Below are 23881 nucleotides of genomic sequence, written 5' to 3' on the forward strand. Positions count from 1 at the left end.
GGTTTTTGAGCAGCAATTTTGTTTCCATAAATCAAGCAAAAAAAATTTTTTGCCAGTCTGTCTCAAAACTAGAGCTTTACCACTTGACCCACAGTACAACTTCTAGCTTTTCTTTTTTATATATATATGGTACTAAAGAATTGAACTGGGTCTTCATGCACACTAGGCAAGCACTCTACCACTAGGCCAAACTCCCATCCCCTGAAGCAACTTTTAACATGTCAGAACAAGGATTCTTGCTGTGTTACAAGAAGGCATTATGATAAGGAAGTCTGGCTTAAGCAGCAATGGTACCCTCACACAGCCAGTCCTGTGCTTGATGGAACGCAGTTCCTCTGAGGCCCAGTGCTGGAGTCGTCACACAGCCCAAAGATGCTGAGTAACAGCTTGGAGTTTTTTGTGGTGCTGAACGCTGAACTTGGACTTTATAAGTTAGGTTCTGTTATTGAGTTATCCAATTCTATGTTGCTGAGGTGTTTTTGTTTTTTTGCCAGTCCTGGGACTTGAGCTCAGGGCCTAAGCATTGTCCTTGGACTTTCTCAAGGCTAGAGCTCTACCACTTGAGCCACTGCACCACCTTTTCTATGTATGTGGTACCGAGGAATCAAACGCAGGGCTTCATGCATGCTAGGCAAGCACTCTACCACTAGGCCATACTCCTGGCGCTGGCTGAGGTTGCTGACTGATGAAAACCACGTGAGTAGGGAGCTCTTTCTACAGGGAGATGGCCTCTGTCCAGCCATTGCTGGACTGATGAGCAACAAAGCAGAGTCAGGTCCACGAAGGGATTCACTGCTGGCTACCCAGTACCCTCAAGGAGAAAAAAAACCCGTGCTATGGTGGTGGATATCCTTAATCTCTTCCTGGCCCAGTACTGAGACTGAACTCAGGACCTAGCACTTTGTAGGGAGGTACTGCCACATCTCTAGCTCTTTTTTGCACTGGTTACTTTTGAGGCAGAATCTCTTTTTTTCCCTCCTACCTGGGTGCAAGAATGGACTATGAGCTGCCTATTTTAGCCTTGCCATCTTAGCCAGGATGACAGGTGTGTGCCACAATGCCCAGCTTCTGCTGGGATGAATCATGGACTTTCTAACCTGAATGGCCAAGCACCAAGAGCCTCCTGATCTCAGCCTGCCGTGTAGCTGGGATGAAAAGCGTGCACTACTGCGCCCAATTATCAACCAACAGCTCAACCAGATGCAGTCTCTCAACTATTCTGCTCTTGTTGGCCTTGGACCTCTAGCCTCTTCATCTCAGCCTCCAGACTAGTCAGGATTCCATGTGGTCATCATCTGTGTTTTGAAAAGCCATGGTACACTCAGATCAGTAAAGAGAGCTTGTTCTCACTTCAGGATCTCCACGATTGTGGTGACCTATGGCTTTCTCAATGTTGCTCCAGAAGGCCAGGAGCCTCCAGACACCCCGCCTTCCCATGCACTGCCTGAGAGGAGGCCAGGGCCACTCACCGGGTTTTGATCTTCCGTGAGCAGCACTGGAGGCGATAGTGAGAGACTGGGGTTTTATGGGCTCCCCGGGGACAGGAAAGCTCCCAGCACTGGGCACCTGGATGTAAGGCCCTACGGCAGCAACCCTGCCGGACGTGCTCAGGGGGGACTGTGGCGATGACGTGCCATTCACACGGTTCAGCTGCAAACCAACAAGAAATCAAAGTTAAAATTCTTCCAAACAAAGAAATGCTAAACTCAGGGACAGACTCACTGCACAGACCCTTCCCCTGAGAGACTAGCATCTAGAAGAAAGCCTGCTGCAGGAGCAATAATACCTCTAGTAATGCCTGCCTACTGGCAATGAGAGAATGAGGGGACTCTGTGAAGACAACATCACTTTTAATGACCGGGACCACTGTGTCCCATTTAGGGGTGCTCTCCCTCCTGCAGATGGCAGAGGTCTGAATATGGCTTCTCCCTGCTGCTTTGGGCCAATCACATAACCTTTCTTAGCCTCTGTGCCTCTGTCTGTGAAGTCCAGATAAGAGCTGCCTCAAGGAATGCAGAGCAGAGGCTTGGCATATGGCTTAGTGGTAGAGTACTACCCTAGTATGCATGAAGCAATGAGTTCAAGTCCTTAGTACTACATAAACAGAAAAAGCCAGAAGTGGTGCTGTGGGCTCCAGTAGTTGAATGCTAGCTGTGAACAAAAAAAGCACAGAGGGCACTGCCCAGGCTCTGAATTCAAGCCCCAGGACTGGCAAAATAAAAAAAAAAAAGTCTCACATACTGGCTTTATACTGTGATCCTCAGCTATTAAGAGCTGGTGATACAGGCGTGAGCCCCAAGTACCTAGCTTGTTTCAAGCTTTGTCTAATGGTATTTACTGGTTTTGAAATTCCAAGTACCAAATGGACATTAAAAAAATTATACCCCTTAGGGATTGGGGATTGAACTCAATGGAAGAGCACTTGCCTAGTTGGGTGTGGTGGCTCACGCCTGTAATCCTACTAGATACTCAGGAGGCCGAGAGCTGAGGGTCGCAGTTCAAAGCCAGCCCGCGCACTAAAGAATGTGAGATGCATCTCCAGCGAACCAGTAGAAAACAGAAAGTGGCACTGTGGCTCAAGGGGTAGGGTGGTAGCCTTGAGCTGAAGATCTCAGGGACAGTGCCCAAACCCAGAGTTCAAGTCCCACAACCCCCCTTCCCCCCCCCGACACACACACACACACACACACACACACACACACACACACACACACACACACACACACAAGAGCACTTTCCTGGCAAGTGCAAAGCCCTGAGTTCGGTCCTCAGCTGGGGGGAGGCTATAGCTACTTTATGTAGCATCTTTCTCAGTAGTTTTGAAAGACTTGCCGTGTGGGTTACTCTTATGATTCTTACAACACCTGGGGCAGGGAGGACCAATCCCTTTCTAGCAAAGACACAAGGCTACAAAGCCCAAGGAACTGGGCTCAAGTTGCAGCTTATACTTTCAAAACATGGAAGGCTGGGTGCTGTCATTCCACGGACAACTGTGCCCCAGAGCAGAAGAGACAGCTGTAGCAAAGATGAAGATGGGAAACTGAATGCCAGGCTGGCCATGCGGTGCTGCCAGGACATGCGAGGAAGCACGCATGAAGCACTGGGTTCAACGGAGTCTCTGGGAAGTGCTGTTCACCTGTCTGGCTTATAGGGGTTATTGTATCAGCTGTGATATGTGTGAGGGGCCCAGTGGCACTCAAGGACACAAGAACTTCTGATGAGCCACTGATAGCAGACTGGTTCACAGACATTTTCACACCCACATGCCTGAATTTTCTTGCCATACAGACGCTCGCGAAGCTCCCCAATTCGCTTGTCCATCATAGCCACCTCCATGTTACGCTTATTTAAGAGTTCCTTCTGCTGCTGGAGCTTTGAGTTCTGTTCCTGATTAAGCTGGTTACGAATCTTCAAAATATAAAACATAACTTAAAGATCTGCGCTAATGAGAAAGTTAAATACCACCCTCCCCCTGCCTCCCCCCCCCCCCCAGAACATTCCCTTGCCAAGGAGATTAAGAAGAAAAAGTAGGCTGGAGTTTGGATGTATTTACAAACCTGTACTGCCACCTGTGTGCCATGGGGTTTTTCCTGAATTGGTCATGGGGCTTGAACTCTGGGACTGGGTGTTGTCCCTGAGATCTTCAGCTCAAGGCTCGAGCTCTACCACTTGAACCACAGTGCTGTTTTCGGTTTTCTAGTGGTTAACTGGAGATAAGAGTCTCACAGACTTTCATGCAGGGCTGGCTTTGAACCATGATCCTCCGATCTCAGCCTCCTGAGTAGCTAGGATTACAGGTGTGAGCTACCAACACCCAACTTGTGCCACATGTTTTCATGTATTAGTACAGGTATGTGTATTAGACAAGTGCTCTACCACATCACTGTCCCTTTTTGAGGAAGGGTCTTCACTGCACAGCACAAGAGAATCTCAATTCATGATCTTCCTGCCTCTACTCTCTGAGGGGTAAGATTACAGAGGTGTGCCACCATGTCTGTCCCAGATCAGAGTTCTTATGAAACCAAGAAAGAGAAAATACCTGCAACTGCATATGCATCCTCTCCAAAGCACACATAAGGACTAAGGTCAACCATGGTAATAAGAGCATACCAAGGGCCCTGGATGCCACCACTCTGCAAGCCCTGCAATGGCACTGAGACCCAGGGTGCATCCCTGTCCTGCCCAGCAACACTGCTCACACCCCAAGCCACCAAAGAGGAAGCAGCACAGAGGCTGCTTACAGGGCTAACTTGGAACACCAAATGAAGCAATTGTATTTCACTCCGTTTTAACCAGTATCTTTTAAATTATTTTTTGTGAGTAATGGAGCTTGAACTCGGCCTTGGTGCTGTCCCTGAGCTCTTCAGCTCAAAGCTACCGCCCTACCCTTGAGCCAAGCCCCAATTCCCATTTTCTAGAGGTTAATTGGAGATGAGAGTCTCAGGTCCTTTTGTGCCTGGGCTGGCTTTGAACCTTGATCCTCAGATCTCAGCCTCCTGAGTAGCTAGGATTACAGGCATGAGCTACCATGCCCAGCTTGTAAGTATTTTTTTTTTTTTTTTGCCAGTCCTGGGCTTGAGCTCAGAGCCTGAGCACTGTCCTTGGACTTTCTCAAGGCTAGCACTCTACCACTTGAGCCTCAGCACCACTTCTGGCTTTTTGCTATGTATGTGGGGTACCAAGGAATCGAACCTGGGTCTTCGTGCATGCTAGGCAAGCACTTTACCACTAGGCCAAACTCCCGGCCCCCGTTTGTAAGTATTTTTAAAGAATGAGCTAGGAAAGAAGATACAGTATCAGACAGCACTCTCACATAGGAGTTAAACCCTTTAGGTGCACAAATACCTGCATATGCTTGCCAGACAGGAGGCAAAACACATAGGAGTGAATTACAGTCCAACAGTTATAGAAATAAATCTGCTACTCATACACCACAACATTTACCAACTGCTTAACATGTAAAAGAATGTTAGAAGAACTTAACAGAAGCAAGTGATTTAATTCTCATAGCTAAATACTCATTTCCATAAAATTCTATAGGACTTTGCTTAGTAAGTGCCCTGGTTTGAAAAGTCACTCAGGGCATGACGACTTCTGAGGGCTATGGACAGACAGTGTGTGTCCCCTCCCTAAATTCACCAGCTGAAGCTCTGACGGGTCACAGCATCACCCAGGGTGATGTTAGTGATACGGCGTATGTGTAGTTTCTGTCGCTTCAGCTTTTTCACTCAAGTCTGGTACTCACCATTTGAACCACAGCTCTGCTTCTGGCTTTCTGATGGTTAACTGGAGATAAAGAAACTCTCTGACATCTGTGTGACTTGGCTTTAAATAGGGATCCTCAAATCTTAGCCTCCTGTGTAGCTAGGATTACAGGAGTGAGCCACCAATGTCAGGGTGAGGTGTGGCCTTCCAGTGATAAGGTTCAGGTGAGGTCAGAGAACAAGCCTCCATAATAGGATGGGTAGTTGTGTCCTTATAAAAAAAAGAGGACGAGAGGGCCGGAAGTTTGGCCTAGTGGTAGAGTGCTTACATAACATGCACAAAGATCCAGGTTTGATTCCTTGGTACCATCTATAAAGAAAAAAGCTGGAAGTGGTGCTGAGGCTCAAGTGGTAGAGCTCTAGCCTTGAGAAAGTCCAAGGACAGTGCTCAGGCCCTGAGCTCAAGCCCAGGACTGGCAAAAAAAAAAAAGATGTAATTCCAATGCTGTATGAGGCTGTAGGTAGGAGGTCTAAGGCTGGTCCTGGGCAAAAATGAGAAGCCTAGCTGAAAAACAACTAAAAGCACAAAAGTGTGACAGAACATGGGTTACGTGGTAGAATGTCTCCCCAGCAGGCGCAAAGCCCTGCATCAAATCCCACTATAAAAAACAAAGTAGCGGGCTGGGAGTTTGGCCTAGTGGTTAAAGTGCTTGCCTAGCATGCATGAAGACCCGGGTTCGATTCCTCAGTACCACATACATAGAAAAAAGCCGGAAGTGGTGCTGAGGCTCAAGTGGTAGAGCTCTAGCCTTGAGAAAGTCCAAGGACAGTGCTCAGGCCCTGAGCTCAAGCCCAGGACTGGCAAAAAAAAAAAAAAAACAAAGTAGCCAGCAAGCAAAAATAACTAATAATATAGTAATAATATAATCCCTATATCCAGGAGGCAGAGAACACAGTCCAAGGTCAACCCTGGCGAAAAGCAAGAAGCTGGGCGCGGTAACACACCTGTAATCCTAGCTACTCAGGAGGCTGAGATCTGAGGATCTTGGTTCAAGGCCAGCCCAGGCACTAAAAATCATGAGACTCTTATCGCCAATTAACCACTAGAAAATGAGAAATGGGACTGTAGTTTAAGGGGTAGGGTAGTAGCCCTGAGTTGAAGAGCTCAGGGACAGTGCCCAGGCTCAGAGTTCAAGCCCCATGACAAACACACACACACACAGTCAGCAAGACTCCATCTAACCAAACATGGCAACATATACTTATCACCCCAGCTATTTGAGCACAGGCAGGAGTACTGTGGTCTGAGGCCAGCCCTGAGGAAAAATCTGAGACTATCTGAAAAATCACTAAAGGAGAGGAAGAAAAGGGGAAGGAGGAGGAAGGGAAAGAGAACTGGGAGAGAGGGATAGAGGGAAGGAGAGAGGGAAGGGGGGGACACAGCTCACATCAGGAACTTAAGCCTCCAGAACTGTGAGGAGTAAATGCCTGCTCTCTGAGTCATCCCCTCAGTGATATTTTGTTATAGCCTGAAACAAGGATTTAACAAGTGGCAACTATATTGCCTCAAGACTTTTTGGTATTATCTAATGTTCAGGCTTCATTATCTTGCTAACTGAATTTCTTACACTGGAAACACACTACGAAGAAGCAGCTAAGGTCCACAGGCTATAATTCCATTCCCATGAAAGGTCAGCACAGATAGGTCCATACAGGCTTGAGGAAGATTCCTAGCTCCTGAAGGCAGTGTGAGGTGTCTGGGGAATGAAATGTTCTGAAGTTTGTGTGGCAGGGGATGTACAACAGTAAAGACACTTCCAATAAATTGTACACTCTGTGAATGTCATCCCAATAAAGCCATTTAAAAATATTTTGGGGACTGGGACCATGGCCTAGTGGTAGAGTACTTGCCTACCAGGCATGAAACCCTGGGTTTGATTCCTTGGCACCACATACACAGAAAAAGCTGCAAGTGGTGCTGTGGCTCAAGTGGTAGAGTGCTAGCCTTGACAAAGCCCAAGAACAACACTCAGGCCCTGAGTTCAAGCCCCAGGACTGTCAAAACAATTTGTATTGAATATAATTTCTCCTATTAGAACCGGTTTATTTACAGTTCCTCAATATTCATCTTTTATTAAGGAGCAAGCTGAAAGACTATATCATCATCCCCTAGGTCCACGTGAGTTACCTGTAGCTCTTGGTACAGCCTTTTTAACTCCACCGCTGCTGGTCCCGTCAACTTGCCACTGTAAGACTGGAACCCATTGAGTTTTCCCTTCTTTAAATCTTCCAGCTGCTGGCTAAGCTGATCAACTCTTAAAATTGCAGTCTGTACCTCCTGTTTTTTTTCCTGGAACATGGCACTGAACCTTTCTATTTCAGCAGCTGTAATTGTCCACCAAGAAAAGAAATAAAGTTACTTTTAATTGAGCTTCTTCATTTGCATACACTGTACTTAATTCTTGCACTATTTTGTGCTAGACTTCTGATTAAAGTGTAGGCATAATCCCAAAAACTCTTCCTCCCCCTTGCCTCTTCAATGCTATAGGCAGAACCCAGGGTCTGACATATGCTGCCAAGTGAGTACCCTACCCAGCTCCAAACACGACTCAACAAGCATCTAGAACATACAGACCCTACTCCACACATAGGAAACAATTGTACCTCTAGCAGTTTCTGAATATTCTTTAGGGCAATCAGTTCCAAGGCTAGTTTGGTCAAGCCATTTGGGAGATCTTACATATCCCAGTTACTTGAAGATAGTGCTAATTGAATTAATTCAAAGAATCAGTCCACCGTATGCCTTATCTTACTTAAAACACAGGTAAAGTCCAAGCTACTCAGCAAGTCGATGAGGGGACCCAGAGCAGCCAGGAGGCTCAGGCTCCTTCTACTTGGCCTCCAGAGCTATACTGAAACTGCATTCCGTGGCTCCGTCAATGCACACACTTAGGTATAGTCATCAAAAAGCCCCAAAAAGTTTAAGGTGGCAGAAACACTTATTACCATCATGCTGTACCCTAAAAAATATGTACTATTAAAGTCATATAAAAATAAATACAAAAAATTGATGTGTTAATAACTGGAACAAAAGCTAATTGGGGGCTTCACTAGCTTCACAGTGAGCTTTTTTTCTTTTTTTTCTCCTAGGGGTTAGTAGGAAGTACAGTGAGGAAGAAAAAATCACAGCCTAACCTACTCTATCCTCTTAGATGCAAAGAAGGTTCAGTGCACTTTCTGTTGCAAAATGCTACGTGAATTTGCAACAAATGTCAGATAAACAGCCTGCCCGACACCATCTAGGCCAGGACATACGGTCACAGTGGCCTCTGCTTACGCACACAGATTGCCATTCATAATTTTGCTGTAGTCCACTTGTCCTCTCATGGCACGAATTTTCTTCAGCTTGTTTTCCTGGGCTTCGACTCGTTCTTTCAATTTCTGAAGCTTCTCATTTTCAGAAATAGTTTGTTGTTGGCGTCGCTCCTGTTGCTTTAGAAAATGCAAACGCTGTTCCTGAAAGAGGTAAAAAATAGAACTTTCCAAATTCACCATTTCAAATTTACATGACCTTTGTGTGCATTAAAACAGAGAAGTGTATCCAGACTATCACCAATCTTGAAGAACACAGCACAGCCTTGCACTAACAGTGCACACAGGCGCACATGTGAACATGCAGCATGGTGAACCTGGGTGTGATCTGCTCCACACAGCCCACATGGGAACCACAAAGCTCCCATATCCTCTGCGCCAGCAAGGCTGCCAAGTCCAGCTAGCTCCGCTTCCTGCTGGCAGAACACACTTCCTCCCACTACAAAGCACTTCCAAGACTTCCTTCTTTAAAAAAATTACCTTTCAGTAATCGTGCAAAGAGGTTTCACTCAATTTGTCAGTTCATGAGTATAATTTATCTTGATCGGTGTCATCCTCTTAATTCTCCCCATATCTCCAACCTCACTCACCTCCTCACGTTCCCTAATTCCCTTTTCACATATATAAATTGTGTACTGTGACTGCATTGCCCCACCCCTCCCGACACCACAAGGTCCTGCTTCCCGGTATTCATTTAGTTACAAACGAGTTACACCACTTGAATCTTCCACTCTATATACCACAGTTAATATGTTTGTGTGGAAAGGCACAGGACTCTGTATGTTTACATATATATATTTGTAATTTAGCCCTACCTTCTACATATGAGATAAAACATGAATTGTTTGGGGAAGGGAGTCTGGCCTAGTGGTAGATTGCCTGCCTAGCATGCATGAAGGCCCAGGTTCGATTCCTTGGTATCATATACATAGAAAAAAGCTGGAGGTGGTGCTGAGGCTCAAGTGGTAGAGCTCTAGCCTTGAGAAAGTCCAAGGACAGTGCTCAGGCCCTGAGTTCAAGGTCCAGGACTGGCAAAAAAAAAAAAAGAGAGAGAGAGATGTAAGGAACAACCATCAATTTTTTTACTGACAAGGAGTAGTCAAAGATGGTTTCCTCCTTTAGGACTACTTTCCTCAAAAACATGAGACATTTTAGAACATGAAAATCCTAGAATAAAAACATGAAATATTACTCTTACTAATGTATGGTAACAACCAACATTAAATAAATATGGCTCCATATGCATTCATAAAACATACCTAACTAGCTGGGCATTGGTGGCTCATACCTGTATTTCTAGCTACTCAGGAGATAGAGATCTGAGAATTGTGATTCAAAGCCAGCCTAAGCAGGAAAGTCCATAAGACTCTAGGTAAGAACCAACCAGAAATGGTAGTATGGCTTAAGTGATTGCATGCTAGCCTTGAGCAAAAGGAGCTCAGGGTGTACCCAGGCCCTGATTCTACCAACCAAAACAAAAATAAAAACAAACTAAGGAGACTCAGGTATTATGGTGCAAATATCATACGTGACACTCTAAGGTGAGGAAGCATGTGCTCCAATACTTCAGATTTAGTATTAAGGAAATTTACATTATTGAAAATATCTGTAAAGTTCTTTTAACACCAATATTTTTGGACCAATATATGAAAAGCAAAGGAACAATTAGGAATTTGTTTTTCCTGGCTTGAACTCAGAGCCAGAGGGCACTGTCCCTGAGCTTCTTTTTGCTCAAGGATAGCACTCTACCACTCGAGCACAGCACCACTTCCAGCTTTTTCTGTTTATGTGGTACTAAGGAATGGAATCCAGGGCTTCAACTACTCTACCACTAAGCTACATTCCCAGCCCCAGAAATTTTGTGTGTCTATGTAATGAGGCTTGAACTCAGGGCCGGGGTGCTGTCCTTGAGCTTTTTTGTTCAATGCTAGCACTCTATCACTTTAAGTCACAGCTCCACTTGTACTTTTCTGCATAGGCTGGCTTCAAACCATGATCCTTAGATCTGTCTCCTGAGTAGCTAGGATTACAGCCACTAGTGCCTGGTAGAAATGCTGATTATACTACCTACATAATACTATATATATATATATATATATATATATATATATATATATATATCACCTTAAAAGTATATTAATACTTTCTCATCTTAACCATTGAAAAAAAATTCTTTTATGGTCAGTAGCATAACCTAGGGGTAGAGTGCTCACCTCGCATGTACAAAGGCCTGGGTTTGATTCCTCAGTACCACATATACAGAAAAAGCTGGAAGTGGTGCTATGGTTCAAGTGGCAGAGCACTAGCCTTGAGCAAAATGTGTCCAAGGACAGTGCCCAGGCCCTGAGTTCAAACCCCATGACTGGCAAAAAAAAAATTTTTAGTTGCATACCCAATGCTATGGACATGGTATTGGGAATATAAACACAACTACATAGTCATAAAAACTTAAGACTCTATAGACATAATATTCTATTACAAAGATTATTATGTATCTATAACATATAAACCCTCAGGCTAATTTTAATTATGAGCTAAAATCTAAGTGCTAGTGATTGTATAAAGAATCCCTTCTTGAATACCTGTTTGTTAAATACGTCATTTGAAATATGATGTAAAAATCAATGTTAATAAATCCTTTAATTAAAAAAATTCTTTTATGTCCAATAAACTTTATGCGACTTTTATAAACAAGTCAACTAGTCGAGGTGGCACCTGCAATCCTAGCTACTTAGGAGGCTGAGATCTGGTTCAAAGCCAGCCTGGGAAGTAAAGACCCTGAGACTCATCTCCAATTAACTACTAGAAAAATGGGAAGTGGGGCTGTGGTTCAAAGGTAGGGCGGTAGCCTTGAGCTGAAAGAGCTCAGGGACAACACCCAAGCATAGAGTTCAAGCCCCATGACCCACACACATATACAAAAAAACAGCTAATACAATGAACAGTCATATTCAATAAGAAAACTCAATTAACTATTTGGTCCATAAGGAAATCTCTCTACAGAAGAGAGCAATAAGAGATAAGCTGGAAACGATTAGAGGTTCTCTTTTAAGCTGATTTTTAACACCTTAGGATCATTCACAACATGAACTGTTTCCAGCAGGCACGGGTGAATAAGTCTGACTTTTTTTTAGCCTGTTTATCAACTATGTCTAAATCATGATTTGGAAAAATTCCAAATCCTACTATATAGTTTCAAAGACAAATGAGTTGTGTCCGTCCAATGTGCATGGTGTGTGTGATGAGTGCTGACACTGTCCTGCACTGTAATAACCCTGACATGTCCAGCATAAGGTGATGCGCCGGAAGCCCATTAGCCACCTGTCATCTGCAGGGTCCCTGCCCAGGGTCAGGGACCACTTCTTTCCTCTGGACACTCACACCAATTGCATGGTAGAGAAGGACAGCTGGGGACAAAGAGCAACAACAGAAGATCCTCTGAGATTTTCTTTCCAATTTGGAGAATGCCAACATTGCCTATTCTGCATTCTCTGTGCGTGTGCGTGCGTGTGCGTGCGTGTGCGTGCGTGTGCGTGCGTGTGGGGGGGGGTGGAGGGATTGGAGGCTCTCTGATACCTGGCTAGCATCATGATGCCACAGGCCTGTGTTGTTGCAGAGGGACCACCCAGAGGGAATGACTGACTGCTCAGCACCTCACTGGCAAAGCTCTGTCGGAGAGCATCACTCAGTCTCAAAGCGCAGCTGGTGAACACAAAGCTGGCACAGCCACCTGTGCTCTTACAACTCACCTTGGCAACCAACATTTGCTGCTGATTTTCAATTTGTTGCTGTTGCCTGGCTGCCATGTCCTGGAGCTCTGACAGGGTAAGTTCAACACGTGGATTCCCAACCTACAGAGCACAAATGCACACGTTGGTATGTACATTCATCAGGACAGGCACCTTCCTCTGGTGTTAGAACTCACAAACGACTTCTCATAAAAACATTTTCTAATTGCTGGTGGCTCCCACCTGTCCTTCTAGTGACTTTGGAAACTGAGAGGGTTGGGAGTCATGGCTCAAGGGCATTCCAGGCAGAACTGAAGTTTGCGAGACACCGCATCAACACAGAGCTGGCTGTAGTGGCCTGTGCCTGTCATCCTAACTGCTGAGAAAGTTCAACACAGGTGGAGCAGGCAGGGAAAGGGCCAAAAAAAAACAGGTTTCAATTTTTTTCGGAGTAAGCCTGTCCTTTAAGTTTCGTTTCTGGGTGTTTGGCTATACTGAGGTCTGAGCTCGGGGCCTCGCGCCTGCTACACATGTGCTCTACTGTCAGAGCATGGCCTGAACCGCTACACGAGCTGCTCTCGTGTATAAACCTCAGGTATTAGAGTTCAGAAGGGCTCAAATGATGCAAACAATGCAAATGTGTGTGGTGACTGGCACAGGTCAGGACTGGGTGTGTTTGAACCAAAAAGGCAGGTGTACAGGGGATTCCCATTGTTATCTGTTCTTGGGGAAACTAAAATCCCGTCCAGATTCTAACATACAACTACCCCGTCAATCTCTAAGATACCTGAAGGAAGAAATGACCTGTTACCTGAAAGAACCATGTGTGTGTGGAGTAAAAGTGAAGAGGTAACTACAGGAGCTCAACTGGTCATATCCCGCCTCTGTGGCCACAAGCTGAACTGCATACCCATCAAGCAGGTGTGCGTAGGGGCACTGCTTGAACTTAAGTGTCTTTTGCTCTTGCTTGACTTTTTTGTCGGTCGTGAGACTTGAACTCTGGACCTAGGTGTTGTCCCTGAGCTCTTCAGCTCAAGGCCACTGCCCTACCCTTGAGCCAAGCCCACTTCCAGTTTTCTAGAGGTTCATTGGAGATAAGAGTCTCAGGTCCTTTTGTGCCCTGGCTGGCTTTGAACCTTGATCCTCAGATCTCAGCCTCTTGAATAGCTAGTATTACAGGCGTGCGCCACTGTGCCCAGCTTTGCTTAACTTTTTAACAGAAGGCTGGTCTTCTACTCCTTGAGCCACAGCTTCATTTGTGGTGGTTAACTGAAGAGTCTCAAGAGCTTTCCTGCCTGGCTGCTTTCAAACCATGATCCTTGGATCTTAGCCTCCTGAGCAGCTAGGATTATAGGTGTGAGCCACCGGCATTTGTTGTTTTTTTTTGGGGGGGGGACGACAGTTTGGGGTTTGGTCTCATAGATGCAAGCCTGCTAGGCTTCAGTGATACCCCCAGCCCTTTTGCTCTGGTTGTTCTTGGGATAGGGTCTTGCTTTTTGTCAGACTGGCCTGAACCACTGTTCTTCTATTTCATGTTTCCTACTATAGCTGGGTAATAGTCATGCACCACCAACCCTAGTGTTTTCTGTTGAAATGGTGGTCTTTGTAAACTTTTGCCCAGGCACATACCATCAGACCCAGCTCCTGGTTAAGATAGATTCTTGCAAACTTTTTTTTTTTTTGGTCAGTCATGGGGCTTGGACTCTGGACCTGGGTGCTGACCCTGAGCTCTTTAGCTCAAAGCTACTGCTCTACTCCTTGAACCACAGTGCCACGTCTTTAGTGCCTGGGCCGGCTTTGAACCATGATCCTCAGATCTCAGCCTCCTGAGCAGCTAGGATTACAGGCGTGAGCCACCTCACCTGGCTCTTCCAAGCTTTTTGGCCTGGAAGTGAAATTTTTCCAATCTTAGATTCCTGAGTGGCCATGATTACAGACACAAGCCACCAGTACCCAGCTCAGCACCTCAGCTTTTTTTTTTCCCCCAGTCTTGGGCTTAAGCTCAGTGCCTGAGCACTGTCCTTGGATTTTTCTCAAGGCTAGAGCTCTACCACTTGAGCCTTAGCACCACTTCCGGCTTTTTCTAAGTATGTGGTACCAAGAAATTGAACCCAGGTCTTTGTGCATACTAGGCAAGCACTCTACCACTAGGCCAAACTCCTGGCCTCAGCACTTCAGCTTTACAAACAGAAAACCAAGGATAGGCAGCCAGCATGTGCAAGGCAGAGCAGAGACACAGAATCTGTTCTTAACCCTTCACACAGTCACTATTTACTAGGCTCTTCTCTGTACATGCTGTATACTCGTCCATCGCAAGCTGCATTCCTGGTGTGTTGGCTGGTTTTGAGCCACATGTTCTTTATGTCTTCATGATGGAGATGTGAGCTCCTTTGGGCAAGGAGCTGTGGGGGAGGCAAAGGAACAAGAGGTGGCTCATAATGATGGCAGAGCTCCCTTCTATTGACACGTGGCTCTTCTGAAACCTTTGGATGTAACCATAGATACCACCAGTCCTCTGCACTTCTTCCTCTTTTGTTTCTACATGCCTCAGAACCCTTTCATTTCTGTTACTCTTAAAGCTCTTACACTTCTGTGTGTGTGTGTGTGTGTGTGTGTGTGTGTGTGTGTGTGTGTGTGTGTGTGTGTGTGTGTAATGGGGCTTGAACTCAGCCTGGGCGTTGTTCTGAGCTCTTCAGCTCAAGGCTACCGCCCTACCCCTGAGCCAAGCCCCACTTCCTGTTTTCTAGAGGTTAATTGGAGGTAAGAGTCTCAGGTCTTTTTATGCCCAGGCTGGCTTTGAACCTTGATCCTCAGATCTCAGCCTCCTGAGTAGCTAGGATTCCAGGCAGGAGCCACCACACCGTCAGGCTCTTACACTTCTTAAATCAGTTCCAATCCCTGCTCCACTAGCTCCCCGTCTTTCTCAGCTTTATATGGTATCTGAGAATGTCCTCAGCTCTAGGAAAACAAAACCAATATTTGTTCATCAGTCTTATTTGGAACTGCTGCTCTATCTAAACATTTCAAGGGAGCTGGGAGTGGGGCTAGTAGTAGAGTGCTCGCCAATCTTTTTGGGTGGATATATTCAAAGCTCAACTTTTCATTGCCCCTTTTCAGATAAATGGTAACCTCTTAAGAAGGAAAGATTCTATAAGAATGGCATATTGGGGCCGGGAGTTTGGCCTAGTGGTAGAGTGCTTGCCTAGCATGCACGAAGACCTGGGTTCGATTCCTTGGTACCATATACATAGCAAAAAGCCGGAAGTGGTGCTGAGGCTCAAGTGGTAGAGTGCTAGCCTTGAGAAAGTCCAAGGACAGTGCTCAGGCCCTGAGCCCAAGCCCAGGACTGGCAAAAAAAAAAAAAAAAAAAAAAAGAATGGCATATTGACATGTAAAATATGGACCGGGAGTTGGGCCTTGTGGTAGAGTGCTTGCCTAGCATGCACAAAGACCCGGGTTCAATTCCTTGGTACCACATACATAGAAAAAAATCTAAAAGTAGTGCTGTGACTCCAGTGATAGAGTACTAGCCTTGAGAAAGTCCAAGGAGAGTGCTCAGGCCCTGAGTTCAAGCCCCAGGACTGGAAAACAATATTTAAAAATCCATTAAAAAAAAAGAAAATATACTAAGAGGAGATTCTCAATAAATAAGACAACGATTTGCCAAAAGTTGGAGGATTATTCACCACGTAAATCTCCTATTTTTCCAGCTGTGTATATGAGTCACAAGAAAATAAGGCAACTAGAACCAGACTTTTGTAGTTATTAAAAATAGCTTCATCAGCCAGGGACCACAAATTTCATCTACCTGAGGTCTGAGATCTGAGGACTGCAGTTCAATGCCAACCTCATCAGGAAAGTTTGTGAGACATTATCTCCAATTAACCACCAAAAAAGTTAAGACTTAGAGCCTATGGCTCAAGTGACAGAGCACTAACCTTGAGCTTTTAAAGCTCAGAGCAAGCACTCATCCCTGAGTTTAAATACCAGAACTGGCATGAACACACAAACTTAAGTGCAAACTGGGAAATGTTCATAATTGCCACAAAAATGTTGACTAATAGGCTGGGGTAGTAGTCTCTGAAATTTTTGTTCAAGTGTGGACATGTCTTAGGCTTTAATGTAACCATGCTAATAATAAATGCTTCCAGTCCCCCCAATACATACTTATAGTCAAAATAAAGTTATCAGGACAATTCAATGTGGGAAAGAAGAGTCTTATTATCAAATAGCTGTGAAGTCAATGAATATTTACATGTAAAAGAATGAATCTAGCCGACATAGCTCAAACCTGTGATCCTAGCTGCTCAGGAGGCTAAGCTCTGAGGATCAAGGTTCAAAGCCAGCCCAGGCACAAAAGGACCTGAGACTTTTTTTTTATTATGTTTTCACAGCAGCTGAATGCTACACTCTAAAACACCAGTGGGCTGTGGATGTTGTTGGCCTCCTTCCGTCCCATTCATCACTTGAGTTCAGGGTGCTCCTGAGACAGCAGGAAGAGCTGGCACTGTCAGACATGAGCCGGACCTCACAGGCTAGTTAATCATCCTCCTTGAACTTGCCACTGATGTACGGTACCCAGTCGAAGATCAGCCACTAGTCAGTGGCCCACACCGGTCCCCAGCACCCACGGTGCCCCATATGCTGGCTGTGGGGATCCAGATCTTGGCCAGCTCCAGGTAGCACGGGCCCAGAAACTTGCTCAGCATGGCGGACCAAGTTGGAACACTCAGGGTCTCTACATCCTGGCAGCACCGCCATGCTAGGACCTGAGACTCTATCTCCAATTAACTCCTAGAAAATGGGAAGTGGGGCTTGGCTCAAGGGCTGAAGACAGCACTCAGGCCCTGAGGCCAAGGCTCACAACCAACAACAACAGAAGAATGAATCTGAATCCCTATTGGCATACATAAAATGAACTCAAAATAGATCACAGACCTAAATATAAAAACACAAGGGATAGGACCGCCTATTTTGGCAACAGAGTAGGCATACAGGAATAAAGCAGAAACAGATCTTAGGAAGATTGGCTAAGCAAATAAAACAAAATGCTTCCAGAACACCTACACAGAACATGCCTTTCCCTCTTAGTGACTGGGCTGTGTATTATCCTCTGTGGTAAAGTATACCTGTGCATTTTCCTAGCAAATCATGGGAAGTCTAACACAGAAGTGTACAATGAAAATATATAAGTGTATCTCTACAGAAAGATGTCAAGCTGCCACAAAGATTAGCCTGACTTCTTGACCTGCAATTTTCAGGGCAGAACTTCCCCATCTTCTTACCTCAGCCACTGCTAATGGGCATGAATCACACCATCTTGGCATCCTGCCCCTCTCTTCCAATCCACACATCCTTCTTTCCTTACTGTTCTCCTTGATGTGTTCTTAGTTGTCTTAGCCCACAGGCAGAAGCTTAGTGTGTCATTAGTCTATATTAAGAATATACACAAAAACCTTTTTGGAAAAGCTTTTATTTTTTTGGTGGGTCACGGGGGCTTGGACTCTAGGCCTGGGCACTGTCAGCTCTAGGCTACTTCCCTACCCCTGGAGCCACAGCCCCCTTTCCCTTTTCTAAGGATTAATTGGAGATAAGCATCTGAAGGTTTTTAGTGCCTGGGCTGGCTTTGAACCCTGATCCTCAGATCTCAGTCTCCTGAATAGCTAGGATTATAGGCGTGAGCCACTATACCTGGCAAAAGTATGTATGTTTGTTTGTTTGTTTTTTTAAAAAAACATCTTTAAAGTGTATATAGCTGGGCATGGTGGCTCACGCCTGTAGTCCTAGCTACCGGGAGGCTGAGATCTGAGGATCAAGGTTCAAAGCCAGCCTGGGCACAAACGGACCTGAGACTCTTAACTTCAATTAACCTCTAGAAAAGGGGAAGTGGGATTCGGCTCAAGGGTAGGGCAGTAGCATTGAGCTGAAGAGCTCAGGGACAGAGCCCAGGCAGAGTACAAGCCCCATGACCCCCCCACACACAAAAAAAGTACATACAAATGCACAAATACATTTTAAAATTTTGATTCAGGCTTTAGCTTTGTTGCTCTTAAAATAATATATTATCAGCTGGGTGCCAGTGGCTCCCACCTATAATCCTAGTTACTGAGGAGGCTGAAATCTGAGTATCGAAGTTTAAAGCCAGCCCAGGTACAAAAGTCTGTGAGACTCATCTCCAGTTAACCATCAGAAAACTGGAAGCAGCATTGTGGCTCAAGTGGTAGGGTGCTAGCCTTGAGCTGAAGAGCTCAGGGACAACACCCAAGCCCAGAGCTCAAGCCTCAAACAACAAAAACAAAAAAACAAAAAAAACCCCACCCACCCATGCATGCATGCATGCATCCATCCATCCTTCCATCTATCTATTGCCTATAATCTTCCTGCTAACATTAGCAACTTCAAAGAAAAAGACTTCACAACTGTCACATCCAAACTAGCCATCTCCCTTCACACTATCAACGGAATCCTTTCTTCTGAGTCCCTTTCTATATATCATAGACACACACATACTGCAAGGCTCCAGTGGCTCACATGCCTGTCATCCCAGCTACTCAGGAGGTTGAAATCTGAGGATCACGGTTCAAAGTCAGTCTAGGAGTAGGGTTCATGAGACTCTTATCTCTAATTAACCACCAAAAGACCCCAGAAGTAGTTCTGTCTCTCAAATAGTAAAGCAATAGCCTTAAGCAAAAAAAAAAAAAAAAAAAAAAAAAAAGAAAGAAAAAGGGGGGGAGGGTTCAGCACCCAGGCTCTGGGTTCAAGCCCCAGGCGGGGGTAGGGCCTACATCCCACCTCAACACACCACATATTTAATACATTTATGTCATCAGCTTTCAAATACATGTCGCTGTAAATCTTAACACTCAAAATTCTACTAGACAAAATTCCACTAGAGGGGAGGGGAAAAGGAAAAGGGAACGGAAGGGGGAGGGGAGAGGGGGGAGAGAGAGAGAGAGACAGAGACAGAGACAGAGAGAGGGAGAAAGAAAGGCAGAGACAGGGGCTGGGAGTTTGGCCTAGTGGTTAAAGTGCTTGCCTAGCATGCACGAAGACCCGGGTTCGATTCCTTGGTACCACATACATAGAAAAAAGCCAGAAGTGGTGCTGAGGCTCAAGTGGTAGAGCTCTAGCCTTGAGAAAGTCCAAGGACAGTGCTCAGGCCCTGAGCTCAAGCCCAGGACTGGAAAAAAAAGAAAGACAGAGAAAGAAAAAGAGAAAAAGACTGATAAGACAAGCCTTCCAAATCCCCAAATCCAAAACTTTTCAACTACCAATAGGATTTTTTATTAGAATGCTTGAGCAGTCAAGTCCAAGCAAACATGACAGTACCTGAAGCGTTCTGGGAACACTTCTAGTCAAGCATTTTGCATAAGAATATTCAATCCCTCCACATAACTTTTACTAGTAAGTCCTGGTCCAAACTTGTTAGAGACTCAAAAGCAATCAAAATTCATTTTAGTTCGTTTACCATCACTTACCCCGTTTTCAGTACGTTTTTCTCCAGGTACATTCATTACACTTCTTTGAGCTCTCTGCTCTTGGGTCGGACGGCCACCTAAAAAAGTAAAAATACGGGACTGGGAGTTTGGCCTAGTGGTTAAAGTGCTTGCCTAGCATGCATGAAGACCCGGGTTCGATTCCTCAGTACCACATACATAGAAAAAAGCCGGAAGTGGTGCTGAGGCTCAAGTGGTAGAGCTCTAGCCTTGAGAAAGTCCAAGGACAGTGCGCAGGCCCTGAGCTCAAGCCCAGGACTGGCAAAAAAAAAAAAAAAGTAAAAAGACTGAGCTTACTAATTCTTCCATTTCTTCATTCATTCAAATATTAGCACAGAAAATACCAAGATGAGAAATTCAAAACTGAAAACAGTTGAAAACTATCTTGCATTTTCAAAAATTTTGAAATCTCTTTTTTTATATTCTACTGCTTGAAATGGACTTAAAATGGTAGTGATTGTAAATTTTGTGTTATTTGTATTTAACATAGTTAAAAATAATTGTTTGTGTGATGGGCATGGTGGTGTATGTCTATAATCCCAGCACTCAGGAGGCTAAAGTGTTGAGACCAGCCTGGACTATGTAGTAAGACCTTATCTCAATTTTTTTATCTTTTGTCAAATCTTCTTTTTCTTTTTTTCTTTTTGTGCCAGTCCTGGGGTTTGAACTCAGGACCTGTGCACCGTTCTTGGACACTTTTTGCTCAAGGCTAGCTTGAATCACAGCACCACTTCTGTTTTTTTCTATGTATGTGGCACTGAGGAATTGAACCCAGGTCTTCATGCATGCTAGACAAGCACTCTACCACTAAGCCAAACTCCTAGTCATTTTTTAGAAATTTTTTAGACAGAAAAGAAAGCAAATCTCTACAGTATGAGCTATCCTTACTATTTATCATAACATAAACTGTCTTTAAAAAATTGTTTTATTTCTTTAATGATGTAAACACAAACACTGACTTGATACATATTCATCATATGTAACTTCTACTCTTACATTTACAACTCAGTAGATGAAGAATCCACAGGACTGCTATAGACATTTAGAACATACTATATTCGCATTTCCAAAGTTTATTCTAATCCATTTCTTTTTATATGCTCTAAAACATCTTCATGATGTTGTATGAATTCAGTCTATAACCCCACCCTTGAGCCAAGGCCCACTTCCTTTTTAATTGGAGATAGGAGTTTCAAGGGTAGGGAGGTAGCCTTGAGATGAAGAGCTCAGGGACAGCGCCCAGGTTGAGTTCAAGCCCTATGACTCACAAAAAAAAAAAAAAAAAAAAAAAGCTAACAAATGGAGGAGAAAGCATATCTACCTTGTTCACTGCTCTCAGTTGGGGAGTCTTCGTGCCGAAGAAAAAATTTCACTTCTTCCCTGCGGGGCCCCCACTTCTGCAGGTGATCATACATCATGTGGTCAAAGGGGATGGGACGCTCTAGGATAAACACCACACACTGCTTAGAACAAACACAAGAGCCCCAACCCAATGCAATATAAACTGAAAGACAAGTGCACAATGCACATGTACACATCTGTATGTAATATTAGAATTCAAGGACATTCCAAGCAATGAATTTTAACTTTAATGTACACTGCCTGGTCAGTGTCCCTGAGCCTTTTTTTTCCCCTCTCTCTTTCAACGTTAGCACTCTACCACTCAAGCCACACTTCTACTTCTGGCTTTTTTGGTGTGTAACTGGAGGTCAGAGTCCCAAGGATTTTCCTGCCTGGGCTGGCCTTGAACCATGATCTTTTTTTTTTTTTTTTGGTCAGTTATGGGGCTTGAACTCTGGGCCTAGGCGCTGTCCCTGAGCTCTTCAGCTCAAAGCTAACAGCCCTACCCCATTGAGTCACAGAGCTACTTCTACTTCAGGTTTTCTGGTGGTTCACTGGAGATAAGAATCTCAAGGACTTTCCTGCCCAGGCTGGCTTTGAACTGCCATCCTCAGATCTCAGCCTCCTGAGTAGCTAGGATTACAGGCGTGAGCCACCAGTGCCCAGCTTGGGTTTTGTTTTCAGCAGTGTTAGAAGTTAACTCAAGATTTCCTGTACTCTAGTAAAGGGGTGTGCTAAAATAACTGGCAACGGATTTCACTTTCTGCTCAGGGTGGCTTAGACTGAAACCCTCCCAATCTGTGTTTCCCTTCGCCATTGGAAAGACAGGAACGAGCCAGTATAAACTCTCCAGTTTGGGATGACTATTTGTGGAAGTGTCTTGTGAACTTTTACACCCAGGACAGTCTGATTCAAAATGCCCAGATAGCTGTCTCCTGAGTAGCTAGAATCAGTCTTGAGCTACAATGCCCAGATCGTTTTAGTGGGGGAAAAAAACCTTAAATGTATTATGAAATATGTACAAAATATGAAATGTATTACACTAGGTAAGGCATATTACCTCAGTATTGTTCAAAATAGAAATCTGTAAGATTTTTAGGCATTACTGGATAAGGTTAAAAGAAAAAAATCAAATAAGGGGCCAAGAGCATGCCTAGTGGCAGAGTGCTTGCTGAGTATGAGAAGTCCTGGGTTCCATTTCTCAGTACCATATATACAGAAAAATCCAGAAGTGGTACTGTGACTCAAGTGGTAGAGTGCCAGTTTTGAGAAAGCTCAAGGACAGCACCTAGGCCCTGAGTTCAAGCCCCAGGACTGGCAGCAAAAATAAATAAATAAAAATATAAATAAGAAATTTAACAAAAAAAACTGAAGGTCATTTGCCCTGAAGCTGACACCTTTCCTTAGAGAAGGGAACCATAAGAACACGGTAATAAACTGGACAAATCAACACACTTAACAGGCTAAATAAATTTTGTGTCCCCACATAATATGCTTACATCCTAACCTCTGGTTCATCAGGATGTGACTTTATTCTTTACTCCGAAGTACTGATAACCACTGGGTTGTTAGTCCTATTGCATATACTTAGACAAGCTCCTACCTTCAGGGATTTCAGTTCAACAAGAGAGAGGAAAGCTGCTGTACTGTTTGGTAAATACCATGGCAGTACTGGAGCACTCTGTTACCAAGAGGTAAGAAGATACAGTGAGGTACCAGTGAGCAATGCGGGGAGACGACCCATATCCTGAGCTCAGGGCCAGGGACTGGCGCCTACACACAGGAAAAAGAATCTGCTTTTCCTGCTTATCTTAAATGGTTATAGTTTGAGCCAAAGCATATGTTTCGTTTTACAAATGCTACTTTGTAAAATCCTATTCCTATGTCATATAAACTTTCATTTTAATTACTTAATTCTTCATTACAAAAAGAAATTAAGGGGGCCGGGAGTTTGGCCTAGTGGTTAAAGTGCTTGCCTAGCATGCATGAAGACCCGGGTTCGATTCCTCGGTACCACATACATAGAAAAAAGCCGGAAATGGTGCTGAGGCTCAAGTGGTAGAGCTCTAGCCTTGAGAAAGTCCAAGGACAGTGCTCAGGCTCTGAGTTCAGCCCAGGACTGGCAATAAAAAAAAAAGAAATTAAGAACCAGAAAGCATTATTTTCATTTGATAAATGTAGAATTATATGTACATATTCATCTTTATAGAACTTAATACATACCATTTCCCCTCCATACTTCAGCTAAATGACAACTGCCTTCTCCTGGTTCCTTACAAAACTCTACCACATCTCGACAGGTTGTTTCTGGTGTTATAGGGACTTCTGTTAATATCTGTTCATTGTTGCTCAAGAACACGGTTAATATCATCTGTGAAAGAAAAGATTAAAGTGACAGTTTAGATCCCGTAGTATAAAGTGATTAACTCTATAAATTTAACATAGTCCCTCTACCATCACCCTTTCCAAATGTCTATAATAGTAGGTTAAGCCATAGGTTATAAGAAAAATAAAGTCAAGCCACAAAAATTCTAAGTAATTTTACATAAAACTGCCATGACCCAGTGTTATACAGCCTGAAAAAACACATCTTACCGAGAATAGATGAATAGGACAAACTGATATCCCCATATCAGATATAATTCCTTGAAACAATGACAAATGATGAACAAAGTGGTTCAAAGTCAAGCACGAAAAAGACTGCACAGTGAATGATGTTTGAGCAATTAAAACACTCATC

At 44.3% G+C, this 23881-nt stretch overlaps 1 protein-coding gene and 1 pseudogene across 3 annotated transcripts in view; both read right to left on the reverse strand.

Annotated features, from left to right (window-relative positions):
• Ppp1r13b (protein phosphatase 1 regulatory subunit 13B) overlaps positions 1-23881 on the reverse strand; it is a 61866-nt gene that overhangs the window by 12241 nt on the left and 25744 nt on the right. For all 3 annotated transcript variants that reach the window (XM_090344926.1, XM_090344929.1, XM_090344927.1), the window contains exons 2-9: positions 23365-23512; positions 21122-21241; positions 19783-19859; positions 12326-12427; positions 8546-8720; positions 7393-7589; positions 3268-3408; positions 1470-1650 (exon numbers count right to left, since the gene is read on the reverse strand). In XM_090344926.1, the coding sequence (XP_090201052.1) occupies positions 1470-1650; positions 3268-3408; positions 7393-7589; positions 8546-8720; positions 12326-12427; positions 19783-19859; positions 21122-21241; positions 23365-23512 (1141 nt within the window). The remainder of the gene's footprint in view (positions 1-1469; positions 1651-3267; positions 3409-7392; positions 7590-8545; positions 8721-12325; positions 12428-19782; positions 19860-21121; positions 21242-23364; positions 23513-23881) is intronic.
• LOC150054960 (cytochrome b-c1 complex subunit 10 pseudogene) lies at positions 16844-17013 on the reverse strand (annotated as a pseudogene).

This window comes from Megascapheus bottae, chromosome 14 (assembly GCF_031878675.1).
Source record: "Megascapheus bottae isolate mThoBot1 chromosome 14, mThoBot2.hap1, whole genome shotgun sequence".
Lineage (NCBI taxonomy): Eukaryota > Metazoa > Chordata > Mammalia > Rodentia > Geomyidae > Megascapheus > Megascapheus bottae.